The sequence below is a fragment of the Panthera pardus genome, unplaced genomic scaffold (assembly GCF_024362965.1).
Source record: "Panthera pardus isolate Hobbes unplaced genomic scaffold, ASM2436296v1 HiC_scaffold_10, whole genome shotgun sequence".
In the NCBI taxonomy this organism is placed as follows: Eukaryota; Metazoa; Chordata; class Mammalia; order Carnivora; family Felidae; genus Panthera; species Panthera pardus.
In genome coordinates, this window is record NW_026526655.1 from 34,125,896 (window position 1) to 34,141,228 (window position 15,333).

The following is a 15,333-nucleotide window of genomic DNA, read 5'->3' on the forward strand; positions in this document are numbered from 1 at the left end:
AACCTATCCAATTCTGTAGAATACAGGAAAGGAGTACAAAAGGATTCCAGGGAGGAAAAAGCATTTTAAAAGAAAGAACAAAATTAAATGGTAGAAAGAAATTCAAACATGTGAGTTATCACAATAAATTTATAAGCGAATGCCATCTTTTAGTTAAAATATTTTCAGATTGCTCTGAAAGTAACAGACACATCTAAAACTTAAGGGTACAGAAGGGGTGAAACCAAAGAGGAGAAAACTGAACAAATACTAACCAAAGGAAAGCTGATATATCACTATTGATAAAAAATTAATATTTATTTTTAAAATAAAAACAACTATTTAGAGAATAGACGGTTCCTACATAATTATTTAAAGCAAGAAAAATTCATTTAAAGCAAGAAAATTTGATATAATTTCAAAATATACACAGCTAAAAATAACTTCATATAGAAATGGACAAATTCACAAATGTAGTGAGATAATTTAATCTCATTCTTTTTAAGGTTAATATTTGTTTTGGGGCGCCTGCGTGGCTCAGTTGGTTGGGTGTCTGACTTAGGCTCAGGTCCTGATCTTGCAGTCCGTGAGTTCAAGCCCCGCATCAGACCCTGTGCTGGCAGCTCAGAGCCTGGAGCCTGCTTTGGATTCTGTGTCTCCCTCTCCCTCTGCGCCTCCCCCGCTCCTGCTCTGTGTCTCTTACTCTCAAAAATGAATAAATGTTAAAAAGAAATTTTTTAAAGATTAATATTTGTGTTTATTAATGGAGCTAGGAGGCAAAAATGTTAGTAAGGATGTAAAAATTTGACATAATTAATAACTTCATATGGTGGACATAAAATGACTGCTTCCAAAAATCAGAGAATATATAATTAGAAATTTTACATTGATATAATCCTACTTGTCTATTTTTGCTTTTGTTGCCTGTGCTTTTGGTTTCATATCCAAGAAAACACTGTAAAAACCAATGTCAGGAATATCTGTTAATATGTTTTCTTCTAGGAGTTTTATGGTTTCAGATCTTAGGTTTTAGTGTTAAATCCATTTTGAGTTTTTTTTTGTGTGTGTACAGGGTGAAACAAAGGTCCAATTTCATTCTTTTTCATGTGAATATCCAGTTTTCACAACACAGTTAATTGAAGAGATTATCCTGTCCCAATTGTGTATTTTTAGCACCCTTTTCATATTTATATCTACGTGGATTTATTTCCAGACTCTCTATTCTGTTCTGTTGGTCTATATATCTGTTTTTACGCCAGTACCATAGTGTTTTGATTACTGTAGCTAAAAACCAACAAAATGAAAAAGTAAAGTATGGGATGTGAGAATATATTTACCAGCCATGTATCTGATAAAGGGTTAATATCTAAAATATATAAGAAACTCCTATGAATCAGTTGCATAGAAAACCAAATAACCTGATTTTTTTTTAATGGGCAGAGGAACTGATAAGACATTTCTATAAAGAAGACACACAAATGACGAACAAGTACATGAAAAGTTGTTTAATGTCACTAATCATCAGGGAACTACAAATCAAAACCACTATGAGATATCACACCTGTTATGATGGAATCTATCAAAAACCAACCAACTAAAGAAAATGTAATAAATATTGGTGAGAATGTGGAGAAAAGGGAACTCTTGTACATGGTTAATGAAAATGTAAATTTGTCACAATGGAAAAAAATACAGATGTTACTCAAAAAACTAAGAATAGAACAAACATATGATTCAAGAATCCTACTTCTGGGCATATCCAAAGGAATTAAAACCAGGTCTTGAAGAGATATCTGCATTCCCATGTTAAGTGCAGCATTATTTACAATAGCCAAGACATGGAGGCAACTTAAATGTCCATTGAAGTACAAATGAATAAAGGAAATGTGGTATATACATACAATGAAATATTAACCATGAGAAAGAAGAAAATTCTTTTTGCAACAATATGGATGAACCTGGAGTAAATTATGCTAGGTGAAGTAAACCAGACACAGAGAGCAAATACTGTATTATACCACTCATATGTTGAATCTAAAGTAGTCAAACTCATAGAAACAAAGAGTGAAGTAGTCCAGGGTTTGGAGGAGGAAAACAGGTATTAGTCAAAGGGTGCAAAGGTTAGGTTATACAAGATAAATAATTCCTGGAGATCTACTGTACAACATAGTGCCAATGGTTAAAAATACTGTATTGTATACCTAAAAATTTGCTAAGAGAGTAGATCTTAAGTGTTCTTATCACAGAAAATTATAATGAATTACAAGTAGGGGGTGCCTGGCTGGCTTAGAAGAGCATGCACCTCTTGATCTTGGGGTTGTGAGTTTGAGCCCCACATTGTGTGCAGAGATTACTAATAAAGAAAAGAAATGAGAATATAAATTGGTGCACCCACTATGGAAAACAGTATGGAGGTCCCTCAAAAAATTTTAAAATAGAACTACCATATGGCCTCCACTTCTGGTATTTATATAAAGAAAACATCTGGTGTTTATATAAAGAAAACAAAATCACTGTCTGGAAAAGATATCTACACCCCCATGTTCTTTGCAGCATTATTTACAACAGCCAAGACATGAAACAACCTAGTTATCAATTGACAAATGAACGGATAAAGAAAATGTGGTGTTTATATACAATGGAATATTATTCAGCCATAGAACAGAAAGAAATTTTGCCATTTGCAAAAATATGGACAGACCTTGAGGGTGTTATGTACAGCATGGTAACTATAGTTAATAATACTGTATTGTATGTATATTTGAAAGTTGCTAAGAGAAAAAAATTATGAAAATTGTCACCACAACAAAATTGTAACTATGTCTGGTGATGTATGTCAACTTATTGTAATCAATCATTGTGGGGTGTGTGTGTGTGTGTGTGTGTGTGTGTATATATATAGATATATATATATATACACATCAGAATGATTATGTATAAAATATACAATATATATACACATATATATAATGTACATCTAAAACTAATATACTAGATGTGAGTTATATATCAGTAAAATAATATTTTTTAAAGCATGTAGGAAATAAAAAGTTACAAACCAAAAGTACAATAATACTGGCTTTTATATTTACCTATTTGATTACCTTTTCCAGAGTTGTTACTATGGATTTGAGTTACTGTCTAGTGTCCTATCCTTTCAACCCGAAAGACTCATTTAGCATTTCTTTTAAAGCAGAAATATTAGTGACAAACTCCCCCAGCTTTTGTTGATATGGGAGTGCCTTAATTCTTGTTAATTTTTATATTTTTTAATGTTTATTTTATTTCTGAAAGAGAGCATGAGCAGAGGAGGAGAGAGAGAGACACAGAATTGGAAGCAGGCTCCAGACTCTGAGCTGTCAGCACAGAGCCCTAGGCGAGGCTTGAACTCACAAGCCATGAGATCATGACCTGAGCCGAAGTCACACGCTCAACCAACTGAACCACCTGGCACCCCCTTGTTCATTTTTTTAAAGGATGGTTTTGCTTGTTACTGAATTATAGTTGACAGTATTTTCTATGTACTGAAGTATGTAGTTTCTGATGCGAAACTGACTGCTAATCTTACTGAAGAACTTTTGTATATGATGAGTCTTTTCGTGTTCCATTTGAGTTCTTGCTTTGTCTTTTTCTTTTGGCAGTTTGATTTATAATATGCTTTGGTGTTTATCTCTTTTGAGTTTATCCTTCTTGGAGCTTGTTAAGCATTTGGATGTGTAGATTCATGCCTTTCATCATATTTGGGAAATGTTTGGGAGTTATTTCTTCAAATATTCTTTCCAATCTTTTCATTCCTCTGTGATTCCCATAATGTGTATATTGGTGCACTTGAAGATGCCAAAATTCTTTCTGATTCAGAATTTCTCTTTGGTTCCTTTTTATAATTTCTGTCTCTATATTCTCATTTTGTTTATACATCATTTTCTTAGTTTCCTTTATTCTTTGTCCATGGGTCCTTTTAGCTCTTTGAGCACATCTAAGAAAGTTGTTTAAAAATATTTGTCTAGTAAGTCCAATTTCTGTTTTTTTCTCAGGGGTAATTCCTATCAATTTATTTTTATGAATGTCCATATTTCCTGTTTCTTTGTATGCCTTTTAATTTTTTTCTGGAAATTGGGAATTTTAAATATTATAATGCAATTCTGGGAATTAGATTTTCCTCCTTCATCAAGGGTTATTGCTGTTGATTTTTTGAGGGCTGCAGTCATCAGTTTCTTTAGCGACCTATTCAAGCTTTTTTTTTCTTTTTGCAAAGACTGTATTCCTCGTCATTTGTAGTCAGTCATTGTCGTTTCTGTTCCATTATCTCAGTGGCCAGCTAATGACTTCACAGATTTTCTTAAACACAAAAATTTAGTTGTCCTTTTCTTTATTGACCAGTCCCCTGGATGCTATAAGTTTTGCATTAGATTTAGAGTTTGAAATAGTTGATCTTGCAAGTGATGAATCACTACATTCTACCCCTGAAACCATTATTACACTATATATTAACTAACTTGGATTTAAATAAAATTAAAAAATAAAAATTTTCTGTGAAAGGAGGAAAAAAAGAAATAGTTGATCTCCAACTTTGACAGTTTATATTTATTTCAATGGAGAGAACAGTTCTGTAAGTACTCTACTCCACCATTTTCCTTAATGTCACTTCTCCCTTCTCATTTGCTATATACTTTCTCTGATATTAATCTTATTTTTATTTTATCCTTTTAAGTTACAAAATATTTTTGTTTCCTGTGGCTTGGAAAGAGCAAGAATAGGTCAATGATATAGAAAAATAATGCCACTTTTAAAAATGATTTTCATTTCCTACCTTAACAACCTACTAATACAATGTTTAAGCTATGCAAGTTATCTCACACCTCCAGTTGCACTGATTACATTGTAAATGAATTACTTTCCTTAATATGATAAAGCCAAGTGGTAACATTGGATCTCATTTCATTACTTAAAGCCATCAATATGTTATTTAAAAGTCATATTGATATTTAATCAATTTTTCTATTCCTTTTTTTTAATTTCAGAGTCACCGTCATTCAGTTAGCACAAGGAATGAAACTGTAAATCTTACTGATGCTGAGGGTAAGTTATTTGTATATGTACTGTTTTGATTTTCAAATATTCAGTGAAATTGAGAATAAGAACTCACCTAAAATAATTATGATCAAGACTTTCCTTCAAAATATAAATTATACTATGATGTTTTGTAACTATTGGCACAAAAAATGTATGGAATTTTAATATTAATGGGAAATTAAGCAAAGCAAATTAAAATCCTTTATAATATTTATTTTACATGATTATATTATTACTAAACCATCTATTATGTTTATGTTTGTTTACAAACGTTTTGTCTACCCTGTAAATCTACCTACTGAAGAGATTTTTCTGATCCAAAAAGATGTTCACTGATATCATTATGAAGACACGTTTGACATATCAGTAAACCCAAAGGAGATAATCAAAATATTTAACAACTAGTACATGCATAAGCATGGAACAAGCAAATTAGACAATACCATTGGGTCAGAGTTCTGGTGAACCCTACTATACTTTATTGGGATGAAAGGAAATGGAGATTTCTAAGGGAATCAGACAACTAGGGCAATGAATGTAAGGTGGACATTTGAACATCTTGAGGCAAAATTTTTATAAATTAATACAGAAATGTTTTAATATTTAACAATTGTAACAGTCATAATTGTGTAGTGATTGAATAGCCATCCAGAGGAGATGGCAGTAATCTAATTAAAATGAAGAGAAAATAAGATAACTAGAACACTTGACAGGAATGATGAGCAAACAAGCACACTTTTTTGTAACATGGAAAAAGTTCTCCAACACCCAACTTATGGAATATCAGATGACAGTGTACTTGAGAAGTATGTTTTTAGAACAAAGCCCCCAAAAGGGAAATTTTGCTTATTTGAATAGATGAATATAGTGAAATAAATATAATTAGAAATTAGTGCCTTAGGCATATATGTTTTGTATTTATATATGTATACATATGTATATGTATTTATACACTTGTTCTATACATTAATACCAATTCTAAAAACATATATGGGGGTACAAGAAGCTATTTTGTAATATAGGATGTCAGTTTCAGGAATTAATACTTTAAATGTCAGGAAAGTTTGGGGTGCCTGGGTGGCTCAGTTGGTTGAGCATCCGACTTTGGCTTGGGTCATGATCTCCTGGTTCACAGGTTCAAGCTCTGTATCAGGCTTTGTGCTTACAGCTCAGAGCCTGGAGCCTGCTTTGGATTATGTGTCTCCCTCTCTGTCTGCCCCTCCCCAATTCACTCTCTCTCTCTCTCTTTCTGTCTCTCTCAAAAATAGATATTTAAAAATATTTTTTAAAATAAATGTCAGAAAAATTTTTATCAAGTAATAGAAAATATTTCTGAGGGGATAAACTGTATCTCACCCCTGCCTTGCTACTAGTTCTGTGACCTTAGGTAATCATTTGTCTTGCAAAAGCCTTAATTTTCCCATTTTCAAAATGAAAGCATAGAACTAGATACTAAGAATAAAGTTTTCAGAACTTTCCTTGTCATTGCCTGACATTGCCTTATTCAATCATCATAGTTTTGTAAACACTTCCCATACATTTATTTGATCTTCATACAGCACTGTATGGTTCACACTGATCCAGTCACCTCTGAAAGGTGAAGAACCTTTATAAGCAGCATCAAATCAAATATGGGATTGGAAAGAACATCTATAGCATACCTTTTTAAAAATAAATAAATGCTTAGAGAGAAAACAGGACTTAGTTCCTTCTTGCTCACTTCTATCTTGCTCTTGGGCTTTCTCATTTTTACAATGGGAAAAATGATTTTAAGATGACTGGGTCTCCTATTTCTAAGTCTATATTCCTAAATTTATAGCTGAATAGAGCTTTAAAAAATTAAGATTCCTAAATACATATTTTAAATGGTTTTGTTATACTTTAAAAACAAACAAGGAAAAAAAGACCAAAACAAAACAAAAACCAGACTCTTAAACATAGAGAACAAACTGGTGGTTACCAGGAGGGAGGTGGGTGGGGGAATGGGTGAAATAGGTAAAGGGGATTGACAGTATACTTACTGTGATGAGCACTGAATAATATATAGAATTGTTGAATCACTAAATTGTACACCTGAAACTAATATTGATGTTAATTATATTGGAATTTAAAAATACATACATAAGAAAAAATGGTTATGTTATATTTTGCAAACTGACAATCAGTTTACTCATGCAGACCAGTCTTATCTAATTAACCCAATCTATTATAAATACTTTATATGAGGGAGGGAGCTAAGATGGTGTCATAGCAGGAGGATGCTAGGCTTGCCTAATCCCTTGAACACAGCTAGATAACTATCAAATCATTTTGGTTTTTTACATTTTTATATATTTTTTTAATGTTTTTATCTTTTGAGAGAGAGAGACAGAGTGTTAGTGGGGGAGGGGCAGAGAGAGAGAGAGAGAGGGAGACAAAGAATCTGAAGCAAGCTCCAGGCTCCGAGCTGTCAGCACAGAGCCCAATGTGGGTCTCGAGCTCACAAGCTGTGAAATCATGACCTGAAGTCAGGCACTTAACTGACTGAGCCACCCAGGTACCCCTACATTTTTTTAAATGTTTATTTATTTTTGAAGGAGACAGACAGGGTGTGAGCTGGGGAGGTGCAGAGAGAGAGGGAGACACAGAACCTTAAGTGGGCTCTGGGCTCTGAGCTGTCAGCACAGAGCCCAATGTGGGCTTGAGCCCATGGGCTGTGAGATCATGACCTGAGCCAAAGTCAGATGCTTAACTGGTTGAGCCACCCAGGCGCCCCCAAATCATTTTAAATACCCAAGAAATCCACCTGAGGACTGACAGACTAAACTGTACAACTAAAGGGACAGGAGAGGCCACACTGAGGAAGTTAGGAAGTGCAGAGATATAGTTTGGGGGAGAAACGGATCATAGGTGCTGAGGAAGGGAGGGAGCCCTGGTTGTGGAGAAAGGTGAGAGAGAGTAGAGCACCCTTCCCCATTGCCATTGGTTGGGAAAATGAGAGGGGCTGATTTTCATGACTTTGCAACCAGCAGGGCTCAAAGACTGGAGTTTTGGAGGTCAGTGGGCTTGGCTGAGATAGAGACCTGAGGGTGCTACCCTCCTACTCCTGGAGAGAAGGCAGGCAAGCAACTCCAGGGCAAATGATGTGATCTGAGGATCACCTAAGGCACATGAGGAGAGACTGGTTGCTCTACTTGGAGCACAACTGTGAGAGGTGGCATTCAGAGAGTTGCCTCTCCAAAGATAAGAGAACCAGTGGGTGCATTTTTCTCCCCCATGCCTTAGCATAGGCACAGAGACACCTGCTGAAGGCAGCAACCTGGACATAGGCTGTTGAGCCTGCTTATTCCAATTCCCATACCATTGTACTCTGGTGTGACAGCCTTCTTGCTCAAACATGCACCAGTCCCAGCACAGCAAGACCCACTCCCAGAAGACCAGCGCACGTCCCTACTGGTCCCTAAAGTTTGGAGTTTTAAAAGTTAGCAGGCTTGGCTGAGATAGAGCCCAAAGTGTACTGTGATGCTCCAGGCAGACAAGCAACACAGTGATGACAACATGAAAACAGCAATCCGAAAAACACCTGGGACATGTGAGGGGGAAATCATTCGCTCTTCTAGGAGTGCTTCCCTGAGAACAGCAAGAACGATGTTCCAACTCTAGGGACAAAGGAGCTGGCTGGTGTCATTCCCCTCTTCCCCACCTTGGCATAAACCAACTTCAGTAAACAGCACCACACCAAGACTGGCTGAATAACCTGATTACATCAAGTCACACCCCCCTGCACTCTGTTGGTACTGCTTTCCTTGGGCAAGTGTCCCTAAGGACCAGTGCGGTGGGCCCCTTCCCCAGAAGACTAGAAGAAACACTTGCATGCACCATGTCTACCAACCATACAGATCTGCTAGTCTTCTGTTATAATGGAAGTAGCATCAGGTCTCATTTAACAAGCATATCAGAGCACACCTAGTTAAAACTCATCATACTCTGGCCAAGGTCCAAACACTACCCACTGCAGGCAAGGAGAACCTCTGCAGGTGAATGACCTGTGGGATAGAGCAGCGAAAACACAGCAGAAGAGAGCATGAAGCACACACCACAGACACTACCTGAAGCACCAGGCCCTGGACACAATATGACTTCTTCTTCATAAAGCCATTACTCTAAGGAGCAGGAACAAAACTGGATTTTCTACCACATGGAAAAATACAGAGACTTAGACAAAACGCCAAGATGGAGGAATTCATTCCAAAGAAAGAACAAGAAAGAACCAGAGGTATAATTGAAACAGATATAGGTGATATCCCTGATGGAGAATTTAAAACAATTGTAAAGATACTTGTTGGGTTTGACAAAAGCATAGAAAACATCAGGAAGACTCGTGCCACAGAGATAAGAGTAATAAAACAATCAGAGGAAGCTGGTCTCGGAAGATAGCGGCCTAGGAGGATGCTGGGCTCACCGCATCCTGCTGATCACTTAGATTCCACCTACACCTGCCTAAATAACCCAGAAAACTGCCAGAAGACTAGCAGAACAGATTCTCTGGAGCCAAGCACAGACGAGAGGTAAGAGGCCCACAGAAGAGGGTAGGAAGGGTGGAGAGCTGGTGCATGCTACACGGACTGGCAGGAGGGAGCCGGGGCAGAGGGGCAGCCCACGGGCCAAGCAGAGGCCCCAAGTCTGGCTGGCAAAAATGGAGGGGCTAGACGGAGTGTATTCAGACAGCAAGCGGGACTTAACATCTGGAAGGTTATAAGTTAACAGCTCTGCTCAGAGAGTGAGAAGGCTAGAGGACAATAGGAGGGAGAGTTGTTGAGCCCCGGACGACAGAGCTCAGCTTGGTGGGGAACAAAGCCGCTCGCCAGCACCATCTCCCTTGCCCATCCCCCAAATTCCCAAAGGGAACCAGTTCCTGCCAGGGAATTTGATTGTACCCCGCAAACACCCAAGGCTGTGTTTCTATGGATCCATCCCTCTGGCAGTGGGTCTGACTCTCTCCTGATGCCACAGGACCCCTCACGAAGCAGATTACCAAAGGTAAAACGAGCTGAGCATGCCCCTCCCACCCCTGTGCACCTTGCCGATCCACCCTAGCTAATACACCAGATCCCCAGCACCACAAGCCTGGCAGTGTGCAAGTAGCCCAGACAGGCCACGCCACCCCACAGTGAATCCCGCCCCTAGGAGAGGGGAAGGGAAGGTACACACCAGTCTGACTGTGTCCCAGTGGTGGGCTGGGAGCAGACATCAGGTCTGACTGCAGCCCTGCCCACCAACGCAAGTTATTCAAGACAGCACAGGGGAAGTGCCCTGCAGTTCCACACCACTCCAGGGACTATCCAAAATGATGAAACAGAAGAATTCCCCTCAAAAGAATCTCCAGGAAATAACAACAGCTAATGAACTGATCAAAAAGGATTTAAACAATATAACAGACAGTGAATTTAGAATATTAGTCATAAAATTAATCGATGGGCTTGAAAACAGTATAGAGAACAGTAGAGAATCTATTGCTACAGAGATCAAGGGACTAAGGAACAGCCAGGAGGAGCTAAAAAATGCTATAAATGAGCTGCAAAATAAAATGGAGACAACCACAGCTCGGATTGAAGATGCAGAGGAGAGAATAGGTGAACTAGAAGATAAAATTATGGAAAAAGAGGAAGCTGAGAAAAAGAGAGACAAAAAATCCAGGAGTATGAGGGGAAAATTAGAGAACTAAGTGATGCACTAAAGAGAAATAATCTACGCATAATTGGTATTCCAGAGGAGGAAGAGAGAGGGAAAGGTGCTGAAGGTGTACTTGAAGAAATCATAGCTGAGAACTTCCCTGATCTGGGGAAGGAAAAAGGCATTGAAAGCCAAGAGGCACAGAGAACCCCCTTCAGACATAACTTGAATCGATCTTCTGCACGACATATCATAGTGAAACTGGCAAAATACAAGGATAAAGAGAAAATTCTGAAAGCAGCTAGGGATAAACGTGCTCTAACATATAAAGGGAGACCGATAAGACTCGTGACGGATCTCTCTACTGAAACTTGGCAGGCCAGAAAGGGATGGCAGGAGATCTTCAATGTGATGAACAGAAAAAAATATGCAGCTGAGAATCCTTTACCCAGCAAATCTGTCATTTAGAATAGAAGGAGAGCTAAAGGTCTTCCCAACAAACAAAAACTGAAGGAATTCATCACCACTAAACCAGCCCTAAAAGAGTCCTAAGGGGGATCCTGTGAGACGAAGTACGAGACATCGCTACAAGCATGAAACCTACAGACATCAAAATGACTCTAAACCCATATCTTTCTATAATAACACTGAATGTAAATGGACTAAATGTGCCAACCAAAAGACATAGGGTATCAGAATGAATAAAAAAACAAGACCCATCTATTTGCTGTCTGCAAGAGACTCATTTTAGGCCAGAGGACACTTTCAGATTGAAAGTGAGGGGATGGAGAACTATGTATCATGCTACTGGAAGTCAAAAGAAAGCTGGAGTAGCCATACTTATATCAGACAAACTAGACTTTAAATTAAAGGCTGTAACAAGAGATGAAGAAGGGCATTATATAATAATTACAGGGTCTATCCATTAGGAAGAGCTAACAATTATAAATGTCTATGCGCCGAATATGGGAGCCCCCAAATACATAAAACAATTACAAACATAAGCAACCTTATTGATAAGAATGTGGTCATTGCAGGGGACTTTAACACTCCACTTACAGAAATGGATAGATCATCTAGACACACGGTCAATAAAGAAACAAGGGCCCTGAATGATACATTGGATCAGATGGGCTTGACAGATATATTTAGAACTCTGCATCCCAAAACAACAGAATATACTTTCTTCTCGAATGCAAATGGAACATTCTCCAAGATAGATCACATACTGGGTCACAAAACAACCCTTCATAAGTATACAAGAATTGAGATCATACCATGCATACTTTCGGACCACAATGCTATGAAGCTTGAAATCAACCACAGGAAAAAGTCTGGAAAACCTCCAAAAGCATGAGGTTAAAGAACACCCTACTAGGAATGAATGGGTCAACCAGGCAATTAGAGAAGAAATTAAAAAATATATGGAAACAAACGAAAATGAAAATACAACAATCCAAATGCTTTGGGATGCAGCGAAGGCAGTCCTGAGAGGAAAATACATTGCAATCCAGGCCTATCTCAAGAAACAAGAAAAATCCCAAATATAATATCTAACATCACCTAAGGGAAATAGAAGCAGAACAGCAAAGACAGCCCAAACCCAGCAGAAGAAGACAAATAATAAAGATCAGAGCAGAAATAAACAATACAGAATCTAAAAGAACTGTAGAGCAGATCAATGAAACCAAGAGTTGGTTTTTTGAAAAAATAAACAAAATTGATAAATCTCTAACCAGGCTTCTCAAAAAAAAAAGGGAAATGACCCAAATAGACAATATCATGAATGAAAATGGAATTATTACAACCAGTTCCTCAGAAATACAAGCAATTATCAGGGAATACTATGAAAAATTATATGCCAACAAACGACAACCTGGAAAAAATGGACAAATTCCTAAATACCCACACTCTTCCAAAACTCAATCAGGAGGAAATAGAAAGCTTGAACAGACCCATAACCAGTGAAGAAATTGAATCGGTTATCAAAAATCTCCCAACAAATAAGAGCCTAGGACCAGATGGCTTTCCAGGGGAGTTCTACCAGACGTTTAAAGCAGATATAATACCTATCCTTCTCAAGTTGTTCCAAAAAATAGAAAGGGAAGGAAAACTTTCAGACTCATTCTATGAAGCCAGTATTACTTTGATTCCTACACCCGACGGAGACCCAGTAAAAAAAGAGAACTACAGGCCAATATCCCTGATGAATATGGATGCAAAAATTCTCAATAAGATACTAGCAAATCAATTCAACAGCATATAAAAAGAATCATTCACCATGATCAAGTGGGATTCATTCCTGGGCTGCAGGGCTGGTTCAGCATTCACAAATCAATCAACGTGATACATCACATTAATAAAAGAAAAGGTAAGAACCATATGTTCCTCTCAATCCATGCAGAAAAGGTATTTGACAAAATTCAGCACCCTTTCTTAATAAAAACCCTTGAGAAAGTCGGGATAGAAGGAATACTCTTAAATATCACAAAAGCCATTTATGAAAAGCCCACAGCCAACATCATCCTCAATGGGGAAAAACTGAGAGCTTTTTCCCTGAGATCAGGAACACGACAGGGATGTCCACTCTCACCGCTGTTGTTTAACATAGTGTTGGAAGTGCTAGCATCAGCCATCAGACAACAAAAGGAAATCAAAGGCATCAAAATTGGCAAAGATGAAGTTAAGCTTTCACTTTTTGCAGATGACATGATGTTATACATGGAAAATCTGATAGACTCCACCAAAAGTCTGCTAGAACTGATACATGAATTTAGGAAAGTCGCAGGATACAAAATCAATGTACAGAAATCAGTTGAATTCTTATACACTAATAATGAAGCAACAGAAAGACAAAGAAACTGATCCCATTCACAATTGCACCAAGAAGCATAAAATACCTAGGGATAAATCTAACCAAAGATGTAAAAGATCTGTATGCTGAAAACTATAGAAAGCTTATGAAGGAAATTGAAGAAGATATAAAGAAGTGGAAAAATATTCTGTGCTCATGGGTTGGAAGAAGAAATATTGTCAAAATGTCAATACTACCCAAAGCTATCTACACATTCAATGCAATCCCAATCAAAATTGCACCAGCATTCTTTTTGAAGCTAGAACAAGCAATCCTAAAATTCATATGGAACCACAAAGGGCCCCGAATAGCCAAAGTAATTTTGAAGAAGAAGACCAAAGCAGGAGGCATCACAATCCCAGACTTTAGCCTCTACTACAAAGCTGTAATCATCAAGACAGCATGGTATTGGCACAAAAACAGACACATAGACCAATGGAATAGAATAGAGACTCCAGAATTGGACCCACAAAAGTATGGCCAACTAATCTTTAACAAAGCAGGAAAGAATATCCAATGGAAAAAAGACAGTCTCTTTAACAAATGGTGCTGGGAGAACTGGACAGCAACATGCAGAGGAATGAAACTAGACCACTTTCTCACACCATTCACAAAAATAAACTGAAAATGGATAAAGGACCTGAATGTGAGACAGGAAACCATCAAAACCCTAGAGGAGAAAGCAGGAAAAGACCTCTCTGACCTCAGTCATACCAATTTCTTACTTGACATATCCCCAAAGGCAAGGGAATTAAAAGCAAAAATGAACTACTGGGACCTTATGAAGATAAAAAGCTTCTGCACAGCAAAGGAAACAATCAACAAAACTAAAAGGCAACCAACGGAATGGGAAAAGATATTTGCAAATGACTTATCGGACAAAGGGCTAGTATCCAAAATCTATAAAGAGCTCACCAAACTCCACACCCAAAAAACAAATAACCCAGTGAAGAAGTGGGCAGAAAACATAAATAGACACTTCTCTAAAGAAGACATCCGGATGGCCAACAGGCACATGAAAAGATGCTCAACGTCGCTCCTCATCAGGGAGATACAAACCAAAACTACACTCAGATATCACCTCATGCCAGTCATAGTGGCCAAAATGAACAAATCAGGAGACTATAGATGCTGGAGAGGATGTGGAGAAGCAGGAACCCTCTTGCACTGTTGGTGGGAATGCAAATTGGTGCAGCCACTCTGGAAAACAGTGTGGAGGTTCCTCAAAAAATTAAAAATAGACCTACCCTGTAACCCAGCAGTAGCACTGCTAGGAATTTACCCAAGGGATACAGGAGTACTGATGCATATGGGTGCTTGTGCCCCAATGTTTATAGCAGCACTCTCAACAATAGCCAAATGATGGAAAGAGCCTAAATATCCATCAACTGATGAATGGATAAAGAAATTGTGGTTTATATACACAATGGAGTACTATGTGGCAATGAGAAAGAATGAAATATGGCCCTTTGTAGCAACATGGATGGAACTGGAGAGTGTGATGCTAAGTGAAATAAGCCATACAGAGAAAGACAGATACCATATGTTTTCACTCTTATGTGGATCCTGAGAAACTTAACAGAAGACCATGGGGGAGGGGAAGAAAAAAAAAGAGGTTAGAGTGGGAGAGAGCCAAAGCATAAGAGACTGTTAAAAACTGAGAACAAACTGAGGGTTGATGAGGGGTGGGAGGGAAGGGAGGGTGGGTGATGGGTATTGATGAAGGCACCTTTTGTGATGAGCACTGGGTGTTGTATGGAAATCAATTTGACAAT

General features: G+C 37.9%; 1 protein-coding gene across 6 annotated transcripts in view; it reads left to right on the plus strand.

The window, feature by feature from the left end:
- The window catches only part of C2CD6 (C2 calcium dependent domain containing 6), a 153,832-nt gene that overhangs the window by 100,876 nt on the left and 37,623 nt on the right, over positions 1-15,333 (plus strand). For all 6 annotated transcript variants that reach the window (XM_053906297.1, XM_053906309.1, XM_053906302.1 and 3 more), the window contains one exon: positions 5,001-5,058. In XM_053906297.1, coding sequence (XP_053762272.1) covers positions 5,001-5,058 — 58 coding nt within the window. The remainder of the gene's footprint in view (positions 1-5,000; positions 5,059-15,333) is intronic.